We start from the raw sequence: 12,126 nt of genomic DNA, 5'->3' as shown, positions 1-12,126 counted from the left end.
CATTCTGTGTAGCCAAACGCTGTGACAGTCTATGGCCAGAAATCACGTGACACATGTGTGACAACACTGCACTATATACTGCAATACTGTAGTATAAACAATCAGGCTATCACAACCCCGAAAGGGAAATTATAAAATACAGTAACATTTTTAAAAATATAAAAATTGGACTCGCCTCCCTTTCACCATTGCTTTTTTTTTGTAGATGCATAGATGTGAAGGTGTGCACAGAGTTTACCTGCAAAATTGTTATAACTTTCCATGGTTTGGTTCCCAGGGTGAAGAAGAAGGAGAATGAGAAGGAAGATGATAAGGACAATAAAGAGGACGAGCGGGATCTCCGAGAGAAGAGGTGCTTTACCTGCGGGGACGTGGGCCACGTACGGAGGGACTGTCCTGAACACAACACCCGGCAGAACAACAACAGCCTTTTAGGTAATAATGGACACACAGTGTGTAATTCCTTAACTCCATAGCACCTGTGGGTAACGTTATCTTCACATATTAAACATTTACTTTGTGTTTTTTGTTTAAGCATCTCAGATCCTGAGCCTCATTGTCCCGCAGCCCGTTCTCACCCCATTACAGCAGATGGAGCGGCCGACGCGCACACGGCAGGCCTCAGAATCGGTACGTTTTAGTGAATGTGTATTGGGCGATATCATTGTAAAAGGATCACCTGTAGATAATGCAAGGAACTCTACCCCAGAGATGCAAAACTTTTTTTTTTTTTTTTTTGGTGGTCCAAGGGCCTCATTGTTGTTAGATCAAACCAATCTCAAGGGGACACAATAAAACATACATGGGTTATTACAATCTGAGACATTTACTACCGCACCCTGGATGTTGGTCCCAACAGGCCGGTGGGGGACGCAGTACTGAATGCGGAGGAGTTGTGTGGTCTGGAAGGGGATTATTTCGTTACCCCACCATTTCTAGAGTGCCATTCAGTGGTCTGGAGACCTCCATTCTGACATATGTCCAAGACTTTGCCACATGATGCCCCATTAGCATTTACTAATTCCTTTTGAAGCCACTCTTAGGGGTACATTACACGTTGCAACATTTCTACTGAAATATCGTTGGAGTCACGGTTGTGGTGACGCACATCCGGCGCCACTAGCGACATCGCAATGTGTAAATCCTAGGAGCGACGATGAACGAGCACAACACAGTCAAAAATCGCTGATCTGTGTCACGTCGTTCATTTCCATAATGTCGCTCCTGTTGCTGATTCGATGTTGTTTGTCGCTCCTGCAGCACCACACATCGCTGTGTGTGAAGCCGCAGGACCGACAATTCTCTCCTTACCTGCGTCCCGCTGCCAATGCGGAAGGAAGGAGGTGGGCGGAATGTTACGTCCCGCTCATCTCCGCCCCTCCGCTTCTATTGGCCGGCCGCTTAGTGACGTTGCAGTGACGCCGAACGCACCTCCCCCTTGAAGGAGGGATTGTTCGGCAGTCACCGCGACGTCGCCGACCAGGTATGTGTGTATGAAGCTGCCGTAGCGATAATGTTCACTACGTCAGAAATCACAAGAAATCGCATGTGCGACGGGGACGGGTGCTATCACACTGGACATCGCTAGCCGATGCTAGCGATGTCGCAGCTTGTAAAGTACCCCTTAATCGATCATGGCTAATACATGTGGCGGCCGGCCACCACACGCACAAATATGTCTGTGAAAGCCCCCAGAAAGTCGGGGGCCGCACAAATTGGCATCACGAGACACGTATAGTTCCTATAGACCTATAGATTTTTTTTTTTGTAACATTTGACTCTTTATTTTCTGGGAAACCACACTGCTCAGTATGTCATGACAGCAGCAGTCCGTCATGACTTGCAGGTGGATACAGTTTTCTAATAGCTCAGAGTCACAGATCTAAGGGTCCGTGCCCACGATCAGGATTTGCAGAGTTTTGGACACAGCATGTTTTCGCTGAGTTGTACAGTACAAGCAAAGTGGATGGGATTTCTAGAAATCCCTTGCCCATTGGACGTGTACTACCCGTAACGAAAACTGACCTGCAGTGCGGCTTTCCAAGCTGCAGCATGTCAATTCTTTGCTGCGGAGTCACAAGCGGTCTCCGTAGAGAGAACACAAGCGAGACCGCAGCGCCCCGAACCCTGATCATGTGCACAAGCAGCTGCGTTCTCCTGCAGAGGAGACTCGCGGCCCCGCAGGTCAGGACCCGCCGCATCCAGGACACAGCGGGTCCTGATCATGGACTTGTACCCTAAGAGCAATACCACTGAGTGCCTGGAATTCATAGATACGTCTGTATCTAACACAAGTGACTGCTGCAACGTATAATACATATTGTGCTAGAAAACTCCCAAGCAATAGAAAAATGCTGCAACATGGAAGAAATGAAAACTTAGACTGGATCCTTATTCAGAAGTCCTGCCACCCTACAGAAGGTCCAGCGCTGAGTCTACCGCTGCTGTTCCTAGTGTCTGCAGCACTGATGTCACATTGACAGTGGTGACTGGTAGCTGATGGATATTATTTTCAGTATATAGATGCTCATGCCTAGTTTTCTCTTATGTCCAGCTGAATTATGTTGTAAAGCGCGTTTTTCCTCTCTTTACAGTCTGAATCCCATCACTCCTCGTATTCACCGCAGCCTCAGCCGTTTCCACAAAACATGGGCCAGACGCCTCAGACCAAGCTGACCCAGCCGTCTACGCAGCCAGCACAGAATCCGCACCAGGTTCAGCGGCCCATGTTTAACTTTCCGCACTCTCCTCCCACTCACTTCTCTCCTCTGCACAATCTGGGGTTACTCCCTCTGCCTCCACAGATCTCTATTCCCAACAACTCTTGGCCCATCCACGGGCAGATAATCCGCTCTTCTGCTGGGAATCCCCCTCACTCTAGCGGTGTCGCCTATCCAGCCAGACCTGGCAGCAGCGGCAGCAGCAACATCTCCACCACTAATCAAAGTGCAGTTAATCTGAATGACCCCAGCATCATCTTTGCAGGGCCTGCTGCCAGGTCTGTAGGCGTTGCTAACTCCTCTCACGATGGACATTGGCACAATTCTCCAGCACCTAACTCACTGGTGAATAATGGAAGCGTGGGTGGCACAGGTAAAATATGCAATTGTTTTATAAGGTTAAGATGCACCTTTGTATCATCGGAGAAGCTTGTGGAGAAAGACATTGCCCAGGTTTAGGAGGAAAACAAACTTTAACTTAAAGGGGTTGTCCACTACTTTAAAATTGATGGCCTATCCTGAGGTTAAGTCGTCGATGTCTGATCAGTTGAGATTCGACACCTGGCACCCAGCCGGCCAACTGTTTTTGGTGCAGGTGGTCAGAAATGCTCAATTCTGGAGCTGCCCCGTTTTCTGATAGTGGCCACACATCCTCCTCCTATTGATTTGAATAAGAGCCAGATGTGCTGTACCTGGCCGTGGCTGCTATCAGAAGACAGACCAGCTCCAGAACTGAGCATTTCCTGCTGCCGACACGGCGGATAGCTGATCGGCGGGGGTGCCAGATGTCAGACCCCGGCAAATCAAACATTGATGAACTGTCCTAAGGGTAGGCCATCAATGTAAAAGTAGTGGAAAACCTCTTTTAGGATATGTGCACACATTGTCTGCAACCAAATCTGCAATCTACACCCAATATGCATGTTCTGGCAGGAAAAACGCTGCTGAAAAAAATTTTTTGCCACGTTTTTTGATGCTTTTTTCTTTATCGTTCCTTTGGGAGACCCAGACCATGGGTGTTTAGCTTCTGCCTCCGGAGGACACACAAAGTACTACACTTAAAAGTGTAGCTCCTCCCTCTGAGCTTATACACCCCCTGATGAGCAGACTCAGCCAGTTTATCGCTTTGTGTCAGGAGGCATACATCTACACATGCATTCTCATCTGATTTCTTTGATTTTTGGAAAGAGTTTGAAGAAAAGTGGGTCCATGTCTGGACTCCCAGCATGTCCCTTCTCACCCCACTGTGTCGGCGGTGTTGTTAAGGTTGATTTCCAAGGCTGGAGCCTTACATGCCGCGCTCCTTCACCATCCCTCATGGGCTCTGGCTTGAAGTGGGAGCCAGCACGGTCTCCATGCCTAGCAGGAGACCGGTCTCCATCCGCAGCCCTTCAGGACCCTGCTGGACCGGAGCACTCATCCCCAGGGACCTGGCCCTGCGTCTCGGCAGCTAAGTACCTGAGACGTTTATGTTGGGGGTCCCTGTGCTTTATTGTTTGGGTGAGAGTGTGTTTGCTGTGTTTTTTGACATTTCCGGCGGGTTCTCTAGCTGTCGCACGAGAACCGCGCCGATGGTGCCTGCTCGTCAGCTTTGCCGCTCAAATTTAGGCCCCGGCTTCGCCGGAGGCCTAGTTTCTGTTTCACTGCCCTCGCATGTCACTCATGCAGAGGGACAGGCTCGGCTCCGCCCGGCGGCCGTTCTGCACAGGGGAGGGACACTCCCCACTGCTGTGCGTGTCTCCTCCCCTGTAGGTTTCTATGGCCCTCCAGATCCCGCTCTCAGAGCAAAGTCCCGCCCCCTCTCTTCGCTCCGGCGGCCATTTTCTCAGAGATTCACTCAGACGCTGGTCTGCGCTCTGCATCCCTGCTGGGTGCTGTGTTTGGAGGTCCGGGCTTTGGGATCTGGAGTGCACACAAACCGCTTCAGCGGTCTGGTAAGCCACAACCTCTGGTTGTGGACCTCTGTATATACTCTCTGGGGTTCATTCTCTTGCAGAGCCCCCCACTCCAGCAGCATGTCTCACACGAGGAGCAAGGCTCCAAAGCTTTTTTCAGTATGCACTGCATGTAAGCTCCTGCTGCCTGAACCGAGCATCTATCCACATTGTGATGTCTGCTCTAACCTGGCGGTGCCTCAGCCTGGAGTCTCACCCCCAGTGGTCTCTCAGGCTGCTCCTGCTCCTGTGGCTGAACCCCCGGCTTGGGTAGAATCCTTTTCTAGGTCTATCTCACAGTCTTTTGCTGAGTCCATGGGACTTCTGTCCAGGACTTTGCTGAACATGCATCAGCCCCCTTCACAGTGTGCCTCTGCTGCTAGGGGTCTCTCAGGACCGGAGCTCACAGAGGATTCATCATCTGGTCCCAGACCCCGTCTTCCTAAGAAGAGACGCAGGGTTCCCTCTCCTTCCTCGTCCCGCGGCTCTGATTCAGGAGCTGACTCGCAGGATGAGGAGGATGCCTTTACGGGGGGCTCGGAGGTTAACTCCATGTACCCCATTGATCTGTCGGAAAGTGACTCAGATGTTAGTGATTTGATTGCTTCCATTAATTCTGTACTGGATCTCAATCTGCCAGTATCAGAGGAGCAACCCTCTCTGGCAGAAAAGCACCAGTTTACCTCGCCTAAGAGAGCAAAGAGTGTGTTCTTTAACCACTCCAGTTTTCAGGCCGCTGGGACCAAGCCCAGGGCCTGTCCTGACAAACGTTTCCCAAAGCGTGGTTCTGAGGACCGCTTTCCCTTTCCACCTGAGGTGGTCAAGGAGTGGGCTCATTCCCCAAAGGTAGACCCCCCGGTGTCTAGACTCTCAGCCCGGACCGTTGTGTCGGTGGCTGATGGCACCTCCCTTAAGGATTCCACTGACCGCCAGATTGACCTTCTGGCCAAATCCGTATATGAAGCGGCGGGGGCCTCGTTCTCCCCGACTTTTGCAGCAGTGTGGGCTCTCAAAGCCAACTCTGCTTCTCTAGAGGGGATGCATTCCCTCGCCAGGGAATCTATGCCCGAAATGGTTGCCTTAACTTCCCAAGCTTCAGCTTTTTCATCCTATGCCATGTCTGCCATGCTGGAGGCTTCTCACCGCACTGCGGTGGCTTCGGCTAATTCCCTCGCTATCCGCAGCATCTTGTGGCTTCGAGAGTGGAAGGCAGATGCTTCTTCAAAGAAGTACCTTGCTGGGCTCCCTTTTGCTGGGTTCCGGCTGTTCGGTGAACAGCTGGATGAAATTATTAAGGAAGCTACTGGCGGGAAGAGTACTTCCATGCCACAAACCAAAACCAGGAAACCTGTCCAGGGTAGGAATCAGTCGAGGTTTCGTTCCTTTCGTTCCTCCAACTGGTCGTCCTCTAAGCCCTCGGCCTCGTCCACTAACTCAGCCAAGGACCAGAAATCGAACTGGCGCCCAAAAGCACGTCCACAGAAGACCGCAGGAGGTGCTGCCGCTAAGGCAGCCTCCTCGTGACTATCTGTCCGCGCCAGCAACGTCCTTATTCGGTGGCAGGCTCTCCCATTTTGGCGACGCGTGTTTTCAACACGTCTACGATCAGTGGGTGAGGGATATCATCTCCCACGGCTACAGGATAGAATTCTCTTCCAGCCCGCCAAACAGATTTTTTCTCTCAACTCCCCCCTGCTCCAAGGCCGCCGCCTTCTCACAGGCCGTGGCATCCTTGCAGGCCAACGGAGTAATTGTACCGGTTCCCGCCCGGGAACGGTTCAGAGGTTTCTACTCAAATCTCTTCCTAGTCCCCAAAAAGGACGGTTCCTTCCGGCCCATCCTGGATCTCAAGCTTCTCAACAAGCATGTTCAGGTGCGGCACTTTCGCATGGAGTCTCTGCGATCAGTCATTGCTTCAATGACCCAAGGGGATTTCCTGGCATCCATCGACATCAGAGATGCCTATCTGCATGTGCCAATTGCAGTTTCACACCAGCGTTGGCTACGTTTTGCAATCGGAGAAGATCATTTCCAATTCGTGGCTCTCCCCTTCGGGTTGGTCATGGCAGCAGTGATTGCGGTCCTGCACCTACAGGGGTTGGCAGTGATTCCTTACCTGGACGACCTTCTAGTCAAGGCTTCATCCAGCGCGGACTGTCAGCGGAGTGTCTCGCTCACTCTCGCCACTCTAGCACAATTCGGGTGGCTTGTCAATCTTCCCAAATCCACTCTGACTCCGACCCAGAGTCTCAGATACCTAGGGATGCAGTTCGAGACTTTGCCGGCACTTGTGAAGTTGCCCTTAGTGAAACAGCAGTCCCTCTAACTGGCGGTGCGCTCTCTGCTGAGGCCCCGCCGTTATTCCCTCAGGCGCCTGATGCAGGTGCTGGGTCAAATGGTGGAGTCAATGGAGGCTGTTCCCTTTGCCCAGTTCCATCTGCGTCCCCTGCAGCTGGACATTCTCCGCTGTTGGGACAAGCGGCCTTCCTCCTTGCACAGGTTAGTGGCTCTGTCGCCACAGACCAGGAGCTCTCTTCAGTGGTGGCTTCGGCCCCTCTCTCTGTCCCAGGGGCGCTCCTTCCTGGCCCCGTCCTGGGTGATCCTCACCACGGATGCCAGTCTATCCGGCTGGGGAGCGGTATGTCTCCACCACAGAGCGCAGGGCACTTGGACTCCGTCCGAGTCAGCCCTTTCGATCAATGTGCTGGAAACCAGAGCCGTGCTTCTGGCTCTCCTAGCTTTTCACCACCTGTTGGCGGGCAGGCACATCCGAGTCCAGTCAGACAACGCGACAGCGGTTGCCTACATCAATCACCAAGGCGGGACACGCAGCCGCCTGGCAATGTTGGAGGTACAACGCATCCTTCAATGGGCAGAGGACTCCAAGTCCACCATATCCGCAGTCCACATCCCAGGCGTGGAAAACTGGGAGGCAGATTATCTCAGCCGTCAAACCGTGGACAGTGGCGAGTGGTCCCTGCACCCGGCAGTGTTTCAGTCAATCTGCCGCAAATGGGGCACTCCGGGCGTGGACCTAATGGCATCCCGTCACAACAACAAAGTTCCTGTTTACGTGGCTCGCTCCCACGATCCTCAGGCATTCGCCGCAGATGCTCTGGTTCAAGACTGGTCCCAGTTTCGTCTGTCCTACGTGTTTCCCCCTCTAGCTCTCTTGCCCAGAGTCCTGCGCAAGATCAGAATGGAGGGCCGTCGAGTCATCCTCATTGCTCCGGACTGGCCCAGGCGAGCTTGGTACCCAGACCTGCTCCATCTGTCTGTAGAGGTGCCGTGGCATCTCCCGGACCGTCCAGACCTTCTCTCACAAGGTCAGTTTTTCCGCCTGAATTCTGCGGCTCTCAAATTGACGGCGTGGCTCTTGAGTCATGGATCTTGACGGCTTCTGGTATTCCTCCGGAAGTCATCTCCACTATGACTCGGGCCCGTAAGTCTTCCTCCGCCAAGATCTATCACAGGACTTGGAAAATTTTCCTGTCCTGGTGTCGCTCTTCCGGCCATCCTCCTTGGCCATTCTCCTTGCCGACCCTTCTGTCCTTTCTACAGTCCGGTCTGCAGCTAGGACTGTCCCTCAACTCTCTCAAGGGACAAGTCTCAGCTCTGTCAGTGCTGTTCCAGCGGCGTCTCGCCCGGCTGGCTCAGGTCCGCACCGTCATGCAGGGCGCGTCTCACATCATTCCGCCTTACCGGCGGCCCTTGGATCCCTGGGACCTTAATTTGGTTCTCACGGTTTTGCAGAAACCCCTCTTTGAGCCTCTTGGGGAGGTTTCTTTGTTTCGTCTTTCACAGAAAGTGGCTTTTCTGGTGGCCATAACTTCCCTCAGGAGAGTCTCCGATTTGGCTGCGCTCTCTTCGGAGTCACCTTTTTTGGTTTTTCATCAAGACAAGGTGGTTCTCCGTCCGACTCCGGACTTTCTTCCTAAGGTGGTCTCTCCTTTCCACCTTAACCAGGACATTACCCTACCTTCCTTTTGTCCGGCTCCTTTTCCTCGCTTTGAAAAAGCGCTGCATACTCTGGATCTGGTGCGTGCTCTCCGGATCTATCTGTCTCACACCGCTGCTCTTAGGCGGTGCACTTCTCTTTTTGTGCTAACCACAGGTCGGCGCAAGGGTCTCTCTGCTTCTAAGCCGACCTTAGCCCGTTGGATTAGGTCGACCATTTCGGACGCCTACCAGTGTTCTCAGGTGCCTCCCCCGCCGGGGATCAAGGCACACTCGACCAGAGCTGTCGGTGCCTCTTGGGCTTTCAGGCACCAGGCTACGGCTCAACAAGTCTGTCAGGCTGCCACTTGGGCTAGTCTGCATACCTTTTCAAAGCACTACCAAGTGCATGCTCATGCTTCGGCAGATGCGAGCTTGGGCAGACGCATCCTTCAGGCGGCTGTCGCCCATTTGTGAAGTTAATTTCTGCCTACTTCTTAGTTTTTCTGTTTATTTCCCACCCAGGGACAGCTTTGAGACGTCCCATGGTCTGGGTCTCCCAAAGGAACGATAAAGAAAAAGAGAATTTTGTTTACTTACCGTAAATTCTTTTTCTTATAGTTCCGTATTTTGAGACCCAGCTCCCTCCCTGTTGCCTGTTGGCAATTTCTTGTTCCGCGTGTTATCACCGGCTGTTGTCGTGGACAGAGTCTCTGGTTGTTCCGGTTCTTGCTCTGTTTTTCTTGTGGGTGGCTGTTCTCCTTCAGCTTTTGCACTAAACTGGCTGAGTCTGCTCATCAGGGGGTGTATAAGCTCAGAGGGAGGAGCTACACTTTTAAGTGTAGTACTTTGTGTGTCCTCCGGAGGCAGAAGCTAAACACCCATGGTCTGGGTCTCCCAATACGGAACTATAAGAAAAAGAATTTACGGTAAGTAAACAAAATTCTCTTTCTTCAGCGCTCTATTGGGAGACCCAGACGATTGGGGTATAGCTACTGCCCTCTGGAGGCCACACAAAGCACTACACTAAAAGTGCAAGGCCCCTCCCTCTCTGGCTATACCCCCCCGTGGTATCACGGGTACTCCAGTTTTAGCTTTGTGTGCGAAGGAGGTCAGACATTCCATGCATAGCTCCACAGATTTTAGTCAGCAGTAGCTGCTGACTAGTTCGGATGGAAGAAAAGAGGACACATATAGTGTTCCCAGCATGCTCCCTTCTCACCCCTGGATGGTGTTGTAAGGTTGAGGTACCTATTGCTGGTACAGGGCTGGAGCCTGACATGCTGTTTTTCCTTCCACATCCCCTTGGGGGTTCTGTGGAAGTGGGATCCTGCCGGCCTCAAAGCTCTGTCGCCGGGCTCCATCCACAGACCCATCAGAACCTGATGGATACGGAGCAGGAGTACCATCAGGGACCGGGCCCTGCATCATACAGGTACTCTGTGTCCCCGGCAGGCACAGACACACTCCGGGCTGGCTGGGTGTTGTAGTGCGCCGGGGACCGTACACTGAGCTGGTGTTCCTACAGTCATCTGGGGGACTTTGTGTTCTGGGAACGCAGCGCCGACCCTCACTGGACCGGGCGGCGCTGCTGTGACTTGTGGTGCGCCGGGGATACGCCGACCGCGCTTTTACGGCGGCGGCGTTTATAACTCTAGTCCCCGGCTTTTGGGCCTAGGACGCCGGCAGCTCCGATCGTTCCCGCCCCCACCCTGTCAATCAGGGTAGGAGAGAGACGCTGTTTCACGGCAGCGAGGAGGGCTGGAGCCTGATTTACATGCTCCAGCCCTCTCACTAGGCACAGAGGGAAGCAGGCTTCCCGCTCTTGGTCAGGAACGCCCAGGGCCCGCCCCCCTTCTTCCCTCAGGACGCCGGCAGCCATTACATGCATGGCTGGCTGGAAGAAGGACGCAAGGCTCTGGGAGACCTAGACTGAGGGGCTTTGGAAGACCACACACCCGCTCTTTAGCGGGCGGTAAGCGGCTTTTCAGCTGGCCCCTCTAGTGCCTCAGTGTATGTTAGTGTATTGTGTCACTGGACATAGAGATTTATTGATTTCTTGCACTGTGAGGTCGCTTCCTGGCTGAATACCCCAGATCGCTCTGAGGAAGCAGCAGCATGTCATCCACAAGACGCAAAGCTGCCAAGGCTAGGGCTGTGTGCACTGTGTGTGCTGCTTGTGGGACTGCTCTACCAGCAGGTTCCAAAGACCCCCATTGTGTGCAATGCTCAGATCCGGTGCTGCTTCGCCAGCCGGAGTCAGGAGAGATAGTGACCCAGGCTGAGACGCCTGTAAGTCCTGCCCCGGTGTCAGGGTCAGACTTTGCAGTTTTTGCGGTTAATATGTCGGTGACTATGGCAAAAATCCTGGAAACTTTGCAAGTGTCCAAAGGTGGATCCCCCGATTTCCAAACTTGCAGCTAGATCCATAGTTGCAGTGGAAGATGGCGCTTCACTTAAAGATGCCAATGACAGACAGATGGACCTTTGGTTAAAATCTGTCTATGAAGCTATCGGCGCGTCGTTTGCTCCAGCATTCGCAGCCGTATGGGCGCTACAAGCTATTTCAGCTGGTTTAGCGAAAGTGGATGCTATCTTACATCCAGCGGTGCCGCAAGTGGCGTCCCTTACCTCGCAGATGTCCGCGTTTGCGTCTTACGCTATCAATGCGGTCCTAGAATCTACCAGCCGCACCTCAATGGCGTCTGCCAATTCGGTAGTTTTGCGCAGGGCACTGTGGTTAAAGGACTGGAAAGCAGATGCTGGTTCCAAAAAATGTTTAACCAGCTTGCCTTTGTCTAGAGAAAGACTGTTTGGCGAGCCATTGGCTGACATCATTAAACAGTCCAAGGGTAAAGACTCCTCTTTACCCCAGCCCAGATCAAGCAAACCTCAGCAGAGAAAGTGGCAGCAGAAGTTTCAGTCCTTTCGAGGTTCGGGCAAAACACAATTCTCCTCGTCCAAAGGGACTCAGAGGACGCAAAGAAACTCAGATTCCTGGAGGGCTCATTCACGCCCCAAGAAAGCAAATGGAGGAACCGCTTCCAAAGCGGCTACCTCATGACTTCCAGTCCCCTCCCTCCGCATCTCCGGTCGGGGGCAGGCTCTCCCGCTTTTACGACACTTGGATGTCACAGGTCAAAGACCGGTGGGTGACGGACATTTTGTCGCGCGGGTACAGAATCGAGTTCAGTTCTCGTCCTCCAGCTCGGTTCTTCAGAACCTCCCCACACCCAGACCGTGTAGATGTCCTGCGGCAGGCGGTGGACTCCCTAAGAGCGGAGGGAGTAGTGGTTCCTGTACCGTTTCAGGAACAAGGGAGAGGGTTTTACTCCAATCTCTTTGTGGTGCCAAAAAAGGACGGCTCATTCCGTCCTGTTCTGGACCTAAAACTGCTCAACAAACGCCAGACGGTTCCGGATGGAAACCCTCCGTTCTGTCATTGCCTCAATGTCTCAAGGAGACTTCCTTGCCTCAATAGACATCAAGGATGCTTATCTCCACGTGCCAATTGCTACAGAACATCAACGTTTTCT

The 12,126-nt window shown here is 52.8% G+C and overlaps 1 protein-coding gene across 1 annotated transcript in view; it reads left to right on the top strand.

Moving 5' to 3' along the window:
- The window catches only part of TUT4 (terminal uridylyl transferase 4), a 209,217-nt gene that overhangs the window by 179,280 nt on the left and 17,811 nt on the right, over positions 1–12,126 (top strand). Inside the window, exons 26-28 of the mRNA XM_075320092.1 lie at positions 278–435; positions 536–630; positions 2,595–3,093. Coding sequence (XP_075176207.1) covers positions 278–435; positions 536–630; positions 2,595–3,093 — 752 coding nt within the window. The remainder of the gene's footprint in view (positions 1–277; positions 436–535; positions 631–2,594; positions 3,094–12,126) is intronic.

Source organism: Anomaloglossus baeobatrachus, chromosome 8 (assembly GCF_048569485.1).
Source record: "Anomaloglossus baeobatrachus isolate aAnoBae1 chromosome 8, aAnoBae1.hap1, whole genome shotgun sequence".
Taxonomy (NCBI): Eukaryota; Metazoa; Chordata; class Amphibia; order Anura; family Aromobatidae; genus Anomaloglossus; species Anomaloglossus baeobatrachus.
This window is presented reverse-complemented; position numbering and strand designations above follow the sequence as displayed.